At 38.0% G+C, this 13,671-nt stretch overlaps 1 protein-coding gene across 1 annotated transcript in view; it reads right to left on the bottom strand.

Moving 5' to 3' along the window:
• Positions 1-247: 247 nt before the first annotated feature.
• The window catches only part of LOC104834233 (maltase-glucoamylase, intestinal-like), a 46,531-nt gene continuing 33,107 nt past the window's right edge, over positions 248-13,671 (bottom strand). Inside the window, exons 25-41 of the mRNA XM_010571401.1 lie at positions 12,506-12,712; positions 11,485-11,639; positions 10,084-10,252; positions 9,115-9,211; positions 8,891-9,003; positions 8,667-8,792; positions 7,736-7,864; positions 7,510-7,617; positions 7,164-7,226; positions 6,767-6,901; positions 6,170-6,254; positions 5,106-5,245; positions 4,789-4,880; positions 3,454-3,565; positions 2,014-2,046; positions 1,806-1,922; positions 248-400 (exon numbers count right to left, since the gene is read on the bottom strand). Of these exons, the coding sequence (XP_010569703.1) occupies positions 248-400; positions 1,806-1,922; positions 2,014-2,046; positions 3,454-3,565; positions 4,789-4,880; positions 5,106-5,245; positions 6,170-6,254; positions 6,767-6,901; positions 7,164-7,226; positions 7,510-7,617; positions 7,736-7,864; positions 8,667-8,792; positions 8,891-9,003; positions 9,115-9,211; positions 10,084-10,252; positions 11,485-11,639; positions 12,506-12,712 (2,034 nt within the window). The remainder of the gene's footprint in view (positions 401-1,805; positions 1,923-2,013; positions 2,047-3,453; positions 3,566-4,788; positions 4,881-5,105; positions 5,246-6,169; positions 6,255-6,766; positions 6,902-7,163; positions 7,227-7,509; positions 7,618-7,735; positions 7,865-8,666; positions 8,793-8,890; positions 9,004-9,114; positions 9,212-10,083; positions 10,253-11,484; positions 11,640-12,505; positions 12,713-13,671) is intronic.

Below are 13,671 nucleotides of genomic sequence, written 5' to 3' on the forward strand. Positions count from 1 at the left end.
AGGTTAAAGGTGAGCTTTAAAATTTAAATATTAATCCTAGAGAAGAAAATGTTCGATTTTGCATAATGAAAAATGGACAAGTGCTGTTCAAGTGAGACTTGATATTGAAAGCTCATATTCTCAATCTCATGCTTTTTTTTTCTTAAATAAAAAATGCTGTAACTAAGAGAAAACTCTGTTGTTAGGAGGGTCGTAACGACAGAAGTTTCAGTGGAAATTCCTGGTAAGTAGAGCAAAGGAGTCGCACTTACTCATGGAGCATGGGGCGGATCACAGTGCTGCCATGGGCATGGGCATCATACATTAATGTGTAGAGATAGGGTAACAGGGTGTATCTTATATTCAGCACGTTCCTGGAAATCTCCTCAAATGTTGAGTTCCAGGAAACAGGATCTTGCCTCTGAAAGAGAACAGGTCATTGTTAGTCAAGCTGGATTGTTTTCTTCAGAAAAATTAAAAAAAAAAAAAAAAAAGGAAAGAAAAAACCAAAGTACACATCAAAGAATTTGCTAATGTTTACAAGAGACTCCACTTTACAAGAGATTTAGCATCTCTTTTCATTCATTTTATGTTTCTCACAAGACTTCATGTACCCTAGTATTATTAGTAATTACCAAACATGCATCAAAATCAACATAGCAAGAAAAAGCCAAGGAAATTTTTCCTCCAAACTAAAGCACCTTAATTTATTTATTCTTCAATTAAGGAGTAAGTGACACTAAAAACAGTAGGTATCACTGTCAGCCCTGAGAGGGGAACTAGAAAGAGGGAAGGTGAGAAAAACCTGGGGAGGAGTACTCTAAAAAATGTTTAATGCAAAGTATCCTGAAGGCATGACACATCCCAATGTACATAATTTATTATCCCTCTTTTCTGCAGGGCAGCACTCGGGACTTGCAAGAAGAGACTGAAGCACTAATGACTGATGTCAGGGAGCACTTCCAATCTTTATTAAATGTATTGAACAATACCTTGGCAAATTGGGTGAGACTGGAAGCAACATGATAACCCTGAATCTGCATTTTTAAAGGCTTTAAAAGTCCTATCGAAAGGTGTGCCGCTGCAAGATAAAGCACACAGTTTTTGAAAAGGAGACTTTAATCCATTAGATATATGCCGTATAAATAGCTCTACTCTGCTGGACCTGAAGCTTTAACTGGAATAGAAGTGCTGTTTCCATTTTTTTTTATTTTTCCAGTTATCTTGTTTTACAGCTTTCTACAATATAGTCCTTAGCCAGCACAGACCTACATTTAGGCAATTATTATTTCCTTTACTCTTAAAAGAAATACAATATCTGATGGTGGCAAATGTGCAAAGTACGGAAATTGCCAAGTCTTGCTCCAGAATCTTATTACACTGTTCCATTTGCTCGTTTGTTGTATAATTATGGACAATTAGGGCTGAGAGCACCAAGGTCAGTTTTGCTCCTTTAAGTGCGTTTGCCATAAAAGCGCTCTATTTCAGTCTTGCCAGTGTAATGCATTTAAATAAAAATAGCACACAGGGAAAAATATGTAGGAGTTTGACTCTGTCAAAGCAAACTGAGGGCATGCTTCCTTCAAGTGCTCCAAATCCCAGAGCAGCCCTTCTGTGGGCATAAAACCTCCCAGGGGAGGGGGAGGCTTACAGCAGACCTAGTGTATAAACAAAGACAATTTTTATTTGATAAAGAGCCAAACGTGTTCTTTTCTTGTCCGTTTTGCTTGGAATGTACTTTTTTTTGAGGCCGGCCAGCTTGTGTGATGTTCTGGCTGGTCTCTGCATGTGTGTTGCAAAGGCCCTGTTAAAAAATTGTGACTCACCCTTGTTCCTTTCTGATTGTGATTCCTCGAATATGGGTAAAATGCTCCCAGCTGCATCCAGCGAAGACACAGCTCATACTCGGAGTCTTTGAAGAAGCCACAGATATCGGCTCCTGTCTGAAATTTTTAAAATGATCTGATTGGAATACTAGAAAATCATGTACAGCATCAAGATAATTAAATGTAAGGTAATAATTCATTAGCTTACAAAAGATATTCCAAAGAGACTGAACTCCATCATACATGAAAGGAAAGATAATTAATTATTTTTTTCCCCCTTTGGTATGCTAATGGTTACATAGATAATATATATTCAATGATTAACCCCATTCCTCAAATAATTAAAAAAAATAATTCATTTTCTTAAATAAAGCCTTGGCCATTGCCACAAAATACTTGCAAAGGCAACCCAGTAAGATTTAGTGGAAAAAAAAATTTAAAAAATTGCTGAGTTCAGGGGAATTTATGCTTCCTAGTTGCACCGCCAAGGATACGAGCACCTTTGCAGCATATGCTGTTGGTCTGTGCCATGTGACTGGCACGGACGCATTACTGCTCCACTGCTCCACTTTCTTAGAAGAATTCCTTTGCAGTCATGCACACGTACTGTGAATCTTTACAGCAAAATACTAAACCACAACACTAGTTAGAAAGCTACACTGATTAAATCGCACGGCTCTCCAGTGCTAGCTCCACAATAATTGCCTAAACAGCTGCTTCAATAAGGCACTATTTATTTATTTTTCTACGGGATTTGCAGCTTTAGTGACACTATAATTACAGCAAAAATACACAAGTCACTTAAATTATCGTAGTAATTACACTAGACTAATGTGCTGTAATTACTTCTTCCAAGACAAACAGTAAGTTTTCTAGTATCTTTTCTTTCTTTGTAACATACTACCAAACATTTTCAGCCTCTGCTTGGTTTCCTCTACTTCAACAATGCTTTGGAAATTGCAGCTAAAATTTCAGATGTAAGGAAAGTGAATGGTGCATGTAGAACTGCTCAAGGATGAGTGCGGCCCAAGTGTTTTGCCGACTTGAGGTGCCAGCTCTCTGCTCCAGGACTGAGCCAAAGCTGCATCCATGAAAAGCGATTACTCATGTCCCAAAGCCCAAACTTACCTCCAAAGGGTTACTCTGTTCACATTCTCTACTTCTCAAGTCTATGCAAAAGCCTCATTATGAAACAATAGCATTAAACCAATGCCCAGAAGCTCTCTGTGTCTAACCGATGGAGAACCAAAATTACATCGTTATATAAAAAATTGCTGTTCACTTTTAAGTTACAGGCTTTTGTGAGTTTTGCGTGCATACGATCTTCCTGTTTAGATGGTTTACTACTAGAATAACTTATTATTACAACTTGTCTTCAGTTGCACAAGTAATCCTTCAGTTAGTACCAAAGAATGAAGTGGGAGCTGAGATGTATATATGTATGTACATATATGCTTTTTTTTTTCTATACTCACATTTTTCTGTAAATTTCAAGTGTGACAATATCTGTATAAGCTGTGTAATTTATCGTAGTCATTTCTGTTACGGTACCTCTTGAAACGGAAAGATTTCACTACATTTCAGCTCATACTTAATACACAGAAACAATGGTACTATTCCTCTCAGTGTTGAATTGTCGTCTACTTACAATGCCCAAATCACATGTGATTTGGCTGACAGCAGAGGTATCGGACATTCCTTCCTGTCCTGTCAGCAATTTCACTCCTGCCTTGACTGGCAGCGCTGCGATGGCACGCTGCCTAATATAACATCCACTCAGTCAAAAATTCAAGCAGCCTTGATATTTTCTTTTTTTATAGTAATATCAAAGTTACCAAGGGCTTTAAGGTCGTTAAGACCTATAAAGAAACACTGTTCCTTGCTTACTTATTGAATTGGAAATGGAACAGCACAGATATATTATCATTAGATCAGACGTTATCTAAAGCAGGCTGGGGTGCTATTCGGAAAGGAACAGATAACGATGTTTGCCTTGGAACTGAGAAAATAAATTCTTAAAAGTAAAGCTTTATGCACACAGTTTGCATTTTAAAAGTCACTGTTTCCCCTTTTCGCTACTACTCCATTTGTTTTAAATAGAGGACATAATTGAGCCCTTCTTAAATTAACATTGTTAAAAAACGGTATTCATTTTCCCTCACTGGATGTATAGTCTATGGCAAAACCAATATCGACCCTGGAGTAAACCAGGCTATCCTAGCAAAACCTAGAAACAAAAAGTATTTTATATTTTAATTACAGTAATTATGTGAGGCTATCACTGAGTAATTACTGTTCCCAACAGCGGATCAAAATGTTCAGACCTGTTCTCTGTTCTGCCTTGTGAATGAATACCCGAGCGGTATCTTTGGATTGACTGCTCCCGTTTACAATGCAGAGCATCGCCCCGCGATGGCCTTGGTGGCTGTCTCATAATAGAAACCTCTGCTGGAAAGGCAACATGTTGTGTCTGAATGTGTTGGGACAAGGAAATGCTCGGTGGTGAGTAATTGCATCCAAATTAAACTGTATCAGAAATAACACTGTCTTTGTTACGGACTCAAATATAGACAGAGCAGCACATTAATTACTGTTAGTGCCGTCTTATTTCATAATTCAGGTCAGCAATTAAGCTTGTACAACATAACATTTATATGGATGAAGTCCTCAGAACTGGTATACCAAGAATTGCCCCCCAGCTAGGTGAGCAGTAAGTTCCTTTAGTACCAGGCTTGGGTAAAGTGTCTTTAAAACATACCTTGAAAATTGCATCTACTCAGGGTCAGTGATTTCAAAGCTGCTAAACTCAAAATAAAGACTTTGCCTGCTTGTCCTGAGACAGTAAGTGATGCAGCCGCAGGCGTGGACATGCATGAGCGGGTGTGTTTTTTCTCTCGTAGCTGGCTCCAGTTGCAGGCGGTATTTATTGCAGTGAAACCGTGGAAGCACAGCTTCAGCTCAGACCTGCGCAGTCCCACCTCACCTTCTCCTGCACATCCTTTCCAGCAGCTCAGGTTCATTCCAGCCGGCTTGCCGCACGGGCGAGATCACTGCGCTAACTGAGCAGTAACGTGCCTGAAATAATACCAACTGCAAGAGCTATAGCGCTGCTGCTCAAACTTTTGAACATCAAACTCCACTTCTAGCTGAACTGAAGAATTGAAGGTATTAGAATGAGAAGAAAGATTTCTCAGGAATGTTAAATAAACTGATGAAAGTTTTGGCCATAAGAATGTAGACACAGAACATTCCTTTGTAACATATTTTGTAGACAACAAGAAAGTGTTCAAACTTCACTTACTCCAGGGTAGGTTTTGTTTGTGACCATCCATAAAGACTGTGGACATCGTAGTGTCTAACTGGGGTACTGTCTGGAAGATATTGCTGACCTTCCATGCACAGAGTTTTGACAGTTAATCCATCTGACCGGTATCCCAAATCTGATGGAAAGGGAACAAAAATATTTCTTTTTGAATAATTAACATTCAGTAATGATTTGATTTCTTTTTCTTAATTTTCATAATGTCTTAGGTGTTCAGTCTCTTTTAGGCATGTATACTGTCATTTATTTATTCATAATTATATAGATAGCATTTCCAAAATGGAATATTTCTAATATTCACATGTAGGCATCTGGGTCTGTAAGTGTTTTAATAGCTTAGTTTCAGATGCTCTTACTAAAGAGGCTCAGAGTAAACAGAGTATATCCAAATTCAACAGATATTGCAAATCTTTGTAAACACTGTCCTATCATCCACATAAACAGAAAAAAGGGTGTGGTGGGGAGTATGGTCTGTGTCTGAATATTAACTCCTGAGAATTCCTGAGAAACTCTTCATAATAACTGAAGTCAACAGTAAGCAACAGGAGTATGCTAATAAACCATTAATAAATAATTACTAATTAGTACCACTTTACAGCAGTACTTAAGTAAAGCCAAGCTAAGAAAGCTAAGTATTTCAAGTATTTGACTGTATAGACAAATGGTAATGAGAGGAGACAGAAGGATATTTTCTAAATTTTTAATTAATTGCAGTATTCATCTGAGAAAACTGCAAAACAGAGAACTACTTTCTCTACCATGCCTAAAGCAAAGCACCTAGATATAAAATAGGTATCAAAATCCATATGCAAGGAAGTAGTTGGAAATAACTCTATTTTTAAAAAATGCCACGCAGTTACTGCTCCCATGGAAATAGATGGGGTTGAAGTGTGCCCATAATCTCAGAAAAAAAGGGCCACTTTCAGTTAGGAGTTGTGGTTTTATATACCTAACTTTAGGCATTTATGCCACATATACCATATAAGAAATTATGTAGTAACCAGAATGATCTAAAACTGTTTTAAGGAGTGGTCAGACTTACAAGGTATATATGGTGGCATATTTAGGAGGTCATTTCTGCAACCGCCAATGGCACCATTCAGAAAAGCTGCTGGTTCATTCATGTCCTAAAAACATAGAGCAAAAACTGATTATATTTGCTTCAAACCTACAAACCACACTAAATTCTAAAGTACAAACAAGCAGCCTTGTAGCAGTCCTCAGGAGCCCTTGCAGCTGCAGTCTCCGTCTGCCGTTCCATGTTTTCTTGACACATTCACATGCGGCACGCTGCAGGGATGGGGAGCCACAAAGCGTTTCGAGGGAAGAACGGTGAGTCTGGGCTCTGTTTCTCCTTTGCAAATAGTATCGCAGTGGAGGAAGAAAGTCACGATATACCGAGGCAGTGCAAGCGTAGAACCTAGAGCCAAAGTGGTGCCTTTGGCTGGGGCTCAGGTTCTGCCCAGTGCTCTGCTTGCTTTCCCTCCCGCCTATGTTTTTTATTTTACTTAATGGCAATGTAATGCCAGATACCCTCTGAGCTTCAACAGCAGTATATATACTGTGAAATGTGGCCCCCTCTGCTCGTGTCTGGCAGAGGAAAAAAAAAAAACAGAAATCGAATGCATTCTACACTTACAATCCACAGGCCATCAAACTTGATGCTTCTCGAGGCGTTGGTGGGATTGTTGTAGAACTCCAGGATTTCTCTCTTCCACCACCCCACTGTGGAATTGCGGAAGAAGTCTGGGAAAGCAGCATGTGCTCCATAGATCTATACAAATAGCAGGAAAACAAAACAGATACAGGATTGAAAGCATCTCACTGTTAAAATGTTGGAATTTGTTTAAAAAAAAATTAATTAAAAAAAAAAAATTAGTTGTTCACTAACAACTTTGGCTCTGTTAGGAAGGCTAGCCAGTTTCTGCACCTTATTCCTCCCACTGGATTTATCAGCTATTTTGCTGCTATTTTCCTTAATTAATGTGCTACTCTGTCTACATTTGAGTCCATAACCAAGCCATACCAACATTTACCTGTATTTGGGTTTGCTCAGGCAGTGACTCATTGACTTGTACATTGGGAAGAAATGGCCAGACCTAATAGGACAAAGGACATTTAAAAATAATTAAACCACACTGAATATAAAGTGAGCATCAGCAACAGACAGATACAACCATTCTTTCCTGATACCTGTGTGAACGACAACACAAACTGAAGACAATTCACTTTGTAGTATTTATTCAATGTGTCATTTACAGCCAGGCATGAATATACCATTAGCAGGCTTTCCCCCTATGGACAGCACTGAAGTCTAGGCTGACATGATGCTCACTTGGATACAGCGTGCCTCTACTGTCATCAACTTTTTAAGAAGAGTACCTTGGAATATATGATGTCATTAGTATTGGGCCATTTTATGAAGACGTCGTCCTGCACACCTCTTGAATAGGTAGGATAATTGGTTTCATTTGCAGAGATGGCTGGATCCTACAATTAAAAACACTGTTAACCCTTATGCTCAAAAAACAAGTTTAGAAATGCTGTTGAATATATTCTGCATTCTGCAATGGTATATTGAAATTTAAAAGCAGTATTCAAAACTGACCAGGATAATGATAAATCTCATTCCCTCTTCTTTTATTCTGTTAATCAGAGCTGGTAATCCAGCGAAGTGTGTGCCAATGGTGAAGTCCAGTTGCCTTTCCATATGGTCAATATCTGCATATTGGACATCCTGCAGTTCACAAGAACAATTAATGTAAAATGATTTTTTTTTTTTTTGCCAAATACATATTTATTGAAAATCTGCCAAAATAAGTAAGCTACTAAACATTTGAACTGTAATATTGGAAGAAGCTGTAACTTTACGCTAAAGCTATTAAATGAATATTATACAACCTATCAGCAAGTCCAATACAAAATAAACCTTTCACTACTGCATCTAGTCTGAGGGTAGAAATTAATACATGATAGAGAAAAAAGTCCTGGATTTGTACATAGGTGTATGTACACAGAAACTGCACATATGTTACCATATCTATAAGGAAACACTGGAAACGGTCGTTCTGTAACAAAACAGTGGTGTTAATTACATTTAAAATGAAGAGTCACACTCAATTTACAGTATAATTTTGTTAGATCTTTGTGCTGTTCCAACTTTCCCAACAACAACCTGTGTCAAATCATAGCTGACTTGACACAGAGCAATATACCATTGAAATGATGCTGCTTCATTTTCTTTCCTGCTTGTTTTTCTTCATTCACAGCCAGCACGGCAAGAGCCCATGACTGACTAAGGCACCTGGGTGTTTCTTTGGTATGAATGGTAGAGAAAATAAAGCAGGTGAAGGCCCACATTTAACATGGCCCAGAATGTGCAGAGATGTTCAGCTGTGGCAGAAAACATAGTCTGCTCTACTCTACCATGGTGGTGGGTTTTTTGGTTGTTTTTTTGAGTTTGTGTTTAACTAATCTTAGTTAATACTATGAAGCCAAAAGTTCAGGCATGAGCTCAAATGTTACTGCTGCCAGCGTACATAGGGAATCCCAGCTGCCTTCATGCCTTCCACCAGCTGGGCGATTTCTGAGTCGTTCCTGTATCCATAGCGGCACAACTGGAATCCCAAAGACCAGTAGGGCGGCATGACTGGTCGTCCAATCAGCTAAAAATAAGAAAGAATATTTGTGGTGAGTAGGTGAAAACAAAAGCAAGCAACCAACCAAAACCCAGCATTAGTTTGTAATAGAGTAAGAATCCTACTCCAGTGTATTCCTGAACAACAAGTTCTGGTGTTGGACCCAAAACCATGTAGAAGTCGAGAATTCCTCCAGTGGTGCGGTACGTCAGGGCAGGGGTTGGCTGGAACGTCACGTCTGGAAATAGAGGAAGTGAAATAAGAAAAGTATGCCTGGATTCACCACTATTGCCAAACAGTGACCATGAAAATAAAACACATTGGGAAGATAAAGTGAAGGTTTTCTTACCCATTGCATTGCTGTTAAGCAAGAGAACTCCATGGGCATTGCCATCTTCTTCAAGAGCCATGTAAAATGGCTGATAACCATAGGAATTCAACTTGTACTGCAAACAAAATAAAATACATTTTACTAGGGAAACATCATAAGTATTCACTTATTTACATTTATTAATAAATTTAATAAGACCAGACACACAACTGCCAAACATGCAACAAATAAACTTCAAAATTACATATTTAAACCCTACGTACCTGCAAAACATACCCACAGAAGATCATTTTCCACTTCACAATTTGAGTCAGTCTTGTTCAGACTGACCAGGCAGGAAGGAAAGCAGAGGTATTACTGCCTTTAAAATTCACTAATGAGAAAGTGTTTTCCCAGGACAAAATTCTCCCTTCTTTTCAAACAGTAGCAGGTGTCTATGTGATCAGGAGATGCTGGTGACATTCTATTATCTTTCATTTACTCAAAAGTATATTCAAACCTGAACTGGAAATTAGAGTTATAACTAACCAACACTATTTCATTGATCATTCCCTGCAAATTGCAAACATTGTGCTATCTCGTAAGAAATAAGTATACACATAGACATAAGATTTCTGATTTACCTCTCTAACTACTAAACTAATCCCAAAGTAGTAGGAGTTGTCCCGACTCATGTCTAGCTTTCAGAATAATTAGCTGAGAAGAATAAAAAAAGGAGGAATGTGCTGCTATTTCTAAGCCATTTGTTGTCTTCCATCATCTGACTCAGGGCCTAAGCTCCACACATTGGTCTTGCTGGTCACAAAGAACAGGTTTAGAGAAGACCATTGCCATTGAGACACCATCCAAATTATAAGCCATGAGAAATACAATCAAAGCCAATAGGTGTGTCCAGTACCAGCAGACATCCACTGGACATTAAAGTCCTGCTGAACACCTCCACACATTAGGCTCATTGGTCCAAAATCTACGTTTACTTCTACTTACAGTAGGAGGCTGGTCCCTTGTGAACATTCCCCAGGTATGCCAGCTCATGTTACGTCGAAACATGGTGTGCTCAGTTTCTCCAAATCCATATATATACTGGGAGGCTAAGCGGGTAGAAATCTGAATGAACATGTCACTGAACGTGAAGGTGGGCAGCTGCGAATCCCAGCTAAAATGGAAAGAGGAAAATAAAACCAAGAATATAGTGTCTTCAGTGCTGTCTTTAGCTAGCAGACACTTTTTTTAGGCTACTCTTTTTCTCTGAAAATCTCACTCTTCAGTAAAGGTGGAATAAAACTGTTATGGTTATCGAGAAAACTTAAAGCACATGAAATGGGGATGTCTAAGAATTTGATACACAGTTTAGAGACACAAAGTCCTCTGTGTCTCTCAGATATATATTATGCACAGGCATCATGCACGGCAAGTTGCATCATATTTTGGCAATTTAGTGAGAAAATGTGTTTCAGGAGAGTGTGATCATATTTTCCTCCCAGACTGATCCTTGGTGCCTCATGGAATACAGTAAATAAGGTGCTTTTTATAGTTCACTGGACTTTTTGTGTAGATTACACTGAAACTGTATTCATAGGTGTCATTTGTTGTAAATCAGCTTCTTTACAGTCGGAAACCAAACTGCAACTTGATGGTGCTCTGCCAAAGAATTACATCATTCTGGGAGACTGAACTGCAGTTTGAATTATTACTCTGGCTGGCAAAAAGTAATTCAGCTTGCAATTAAGTTTTGAGTACTTTAAACAATAACATAAGATTATTTTTTTTTAATAAAAAACATAACACATGCAACTGCTAACATCATTGCTCTCTGTTTTCTAGCTGTGACTTACTTAAGCTTTATCAAGGAAAGAAATGAAGCTCCCATCAGACTTATTAGCTGTCATGTTACCAAAATCCATCTGCAAGATAGTTGAGACACTACTTTCTTCTTTTTTTTTTTCCTAACCATTCCCTGAAATGGAACCAAATGATCAGTCCTTAATGATCAGTGCTGTGGTCACCTAGGGAAAATTTTAGGAAGCGCAGAAAATTGTTGTGCCTCCCAGGGACTTGGGAAATACACAAGAAATGGCCTTTGGAGTTGTCTATGTTCCGCACTTCAACATGTTGTAGAGGACTTTTAGCAAGTGTCAGACCAGGAAGTGACAGGGGAGAAACCTTACATAATTATGAGAAAAGATAGGATATTGCTCAGGGCACCTTCTCCATCCTCCACCTGGTCAGTGCTCTCATACAATGCAGTGTTGGAGCAGCATCTGGCATTTGGCTCAGGGGAAGGATACAAAAGTCAGTCTTAAGGTATTTAAAAAGTAGTACACAAGAAAATTATTTGGCTTGAAAAGATCGAACAAAACCAAGTGAAATAAAATCACTATGGCTTACATGAGTGTTCTTGTGCTTTTGCGCCGAACTTGTATACCAAATGGTTTTTTCTGAACTGATACTTCATAGAGTCGTTCCTTGTCTGTGCTTGTTGGGGAGCTCGGGAGATTTAGTGGTACTGGAACCTCATATCGTGCATTTTGGTAATCATAAATCTATGAAGTAAAAATCAATTAATTTCAGTGAATGAGTTGTTTGAAATCTTACCTGTAGTGATAGAAATCTGAATCTGATGATAGAAAATTGTTGAAAACACTTGCTGAGATGAGTATTTTCTTTCAATACATATTCTGTAACCAATTCTTTCACAGCATTTGGTTTGGGGAAAAAAACCCACCAAACCTTAAGGATTTATTTTGGATCAGGAATGGCTTGTCTAATTATTTATATGAATTTAAAGTATATACCTGTATTTAAAATATAGGGGTGTGTGTATATATATATATATATATATATATGGTAAATATCTTTCTGATTCATCTTTTGGTCAACTTAGGGATTCTTTTTAAAGTTTTCTGTATTCTGAAAGCTGACAGAAGTTAGTTTTTGATGCCTGGCCATTTTAAGGCATCATACTTATTTCAGTATTATTAAATGCACAGTAATAAGTTATAGTCTAAACAATTTATTTGTTTGTTGTATTAAAGATTTTAGAAGTAGAATGATTAATGTAAAAATAAATTGTACAGTCACAGTAATGTTTACAGACAAATTTACCTGTATATTAGTAAACTGTCTTCAGTTCCATAGTTTCTGGTTGACATTACACATATACATTGACATTATAACTTTGATTCATATAATTTCATTGTAAAACTGAATACAAAGTTCTAGGACAAAAAAAGATGTAAGCTAAGAGCAGTAACAACTAATTGCTCAGAAGGAGAAACCTATTTAGGCAAGGGTGCTCCTGTCTGTGTAATATAAAATCAACCATAAAAAGCCCTTATAATTTCCATAAATAAGACTATTTTTAACAATGGGACATTACATACTTATAAAAATTCTGGAATGACATTACCTTAAATTGCAGCATGTGGTTGAGGTGATATTTCACCTCCAAGCATAGTGTACTAATCGGTGTAGTGAAATTCTCATTAGCTCTGGTCTTGGCATTGTTTAAGGTGAGGTTGGCTGTGAAACCTGATGAGGTATATTCTACTTTGTCTACAGAGTAAGCATTTTCGGAGCTGTAATAGCAAGGTGGAATGTCCGAGTTTGATGTTACCTGCTGCAAACAGAAATAACTTACAGGTTAGTGAGCTACACTGGCCTGCTGTATTTTTTGTTAGTTATTAGCATGGAATGCAAAGCTCCCATTTTTTTTCAGATATCTGTCAAATGTAGAATATGGGGAAAAAGTTAATGCAACTAGTGAACAATAAAGATGTAATACAGAACCCATTGATCTCTATACTAAATCAGATATAATCAAACAATCCAGTCAAGGCTGTACAAATAGTTCAGTCAGGAAATTGAATCCTTGTACAATGAAGGTGGATTTAATTTCCCTGTATCTGCGATCTTCAGTTCAATCCCATAACATGGCTTAATCTTGGCCTATTGAAATTCCTAAAGCTTCCTCCCTTTTAATCCCATTGCTCTCTGGTCTCTGGCTGCCTTCAAGGGGATGTGCCCGAAACCTATTAGATATTCAGGCAACATCAGATGAGAGCTTTCCATTGGCTTTATTCACACAAATTATCCTTAAAACATCCACTGAGAATTACATCCTATTTACCCAAGATCTCCTGACAGCAAGATCAAAATTACTTGCAGTTGCCTGCTACAGTTGAACATAAACACTCAAACTAGGTAGTCTGAGGTTAGATGAGCTGATGTAGGTTAATGCATTAGCCTTTCACCTCCACATACTTACCATCAATCCTGCCTAGTTGTTCAAATGAAACCATGCCTGCGCTGCACATCTTAATTGCTAATGAATATTTATTCATCTGTCGTCACCACATTCACAGCGCCTTTCAACTTGAGCAAGCGTTCAAAATGTACCCAGTCCATAACAGGACCAGAGTTCGATTTCACATGAAAAGTCATTTCCAAATGTCCAAAATTACAAAAAATATTCCTAAGAGTGCAACAAGATCAGGACCGTCCATCAGCCAGTTCAGCTGTTGCTGGTCCAAGAGCAGCTAGCAGAGAATTTGGGGCTTCATGCCTAGGAGATAT

This window comes from Haliaeetus leucocephalus, unplaced genomic scaffold (genome assembly GCF_000737465.1).
Source record: "Haliaeetus leucocephalus isolate CR32 unplaced genomic scaffold, Haliaeetus_leucocephalus-4.0 Scaffold323, whole genome shotgun sequence".
In the NCBI taxonomy this organism is placed as follows: Eukaryota; Metazoa; Chordata; class Aves; order Accipitriformes; family Accipitridae; genus Haliaeetus; species Haliaeetus leucocephalus.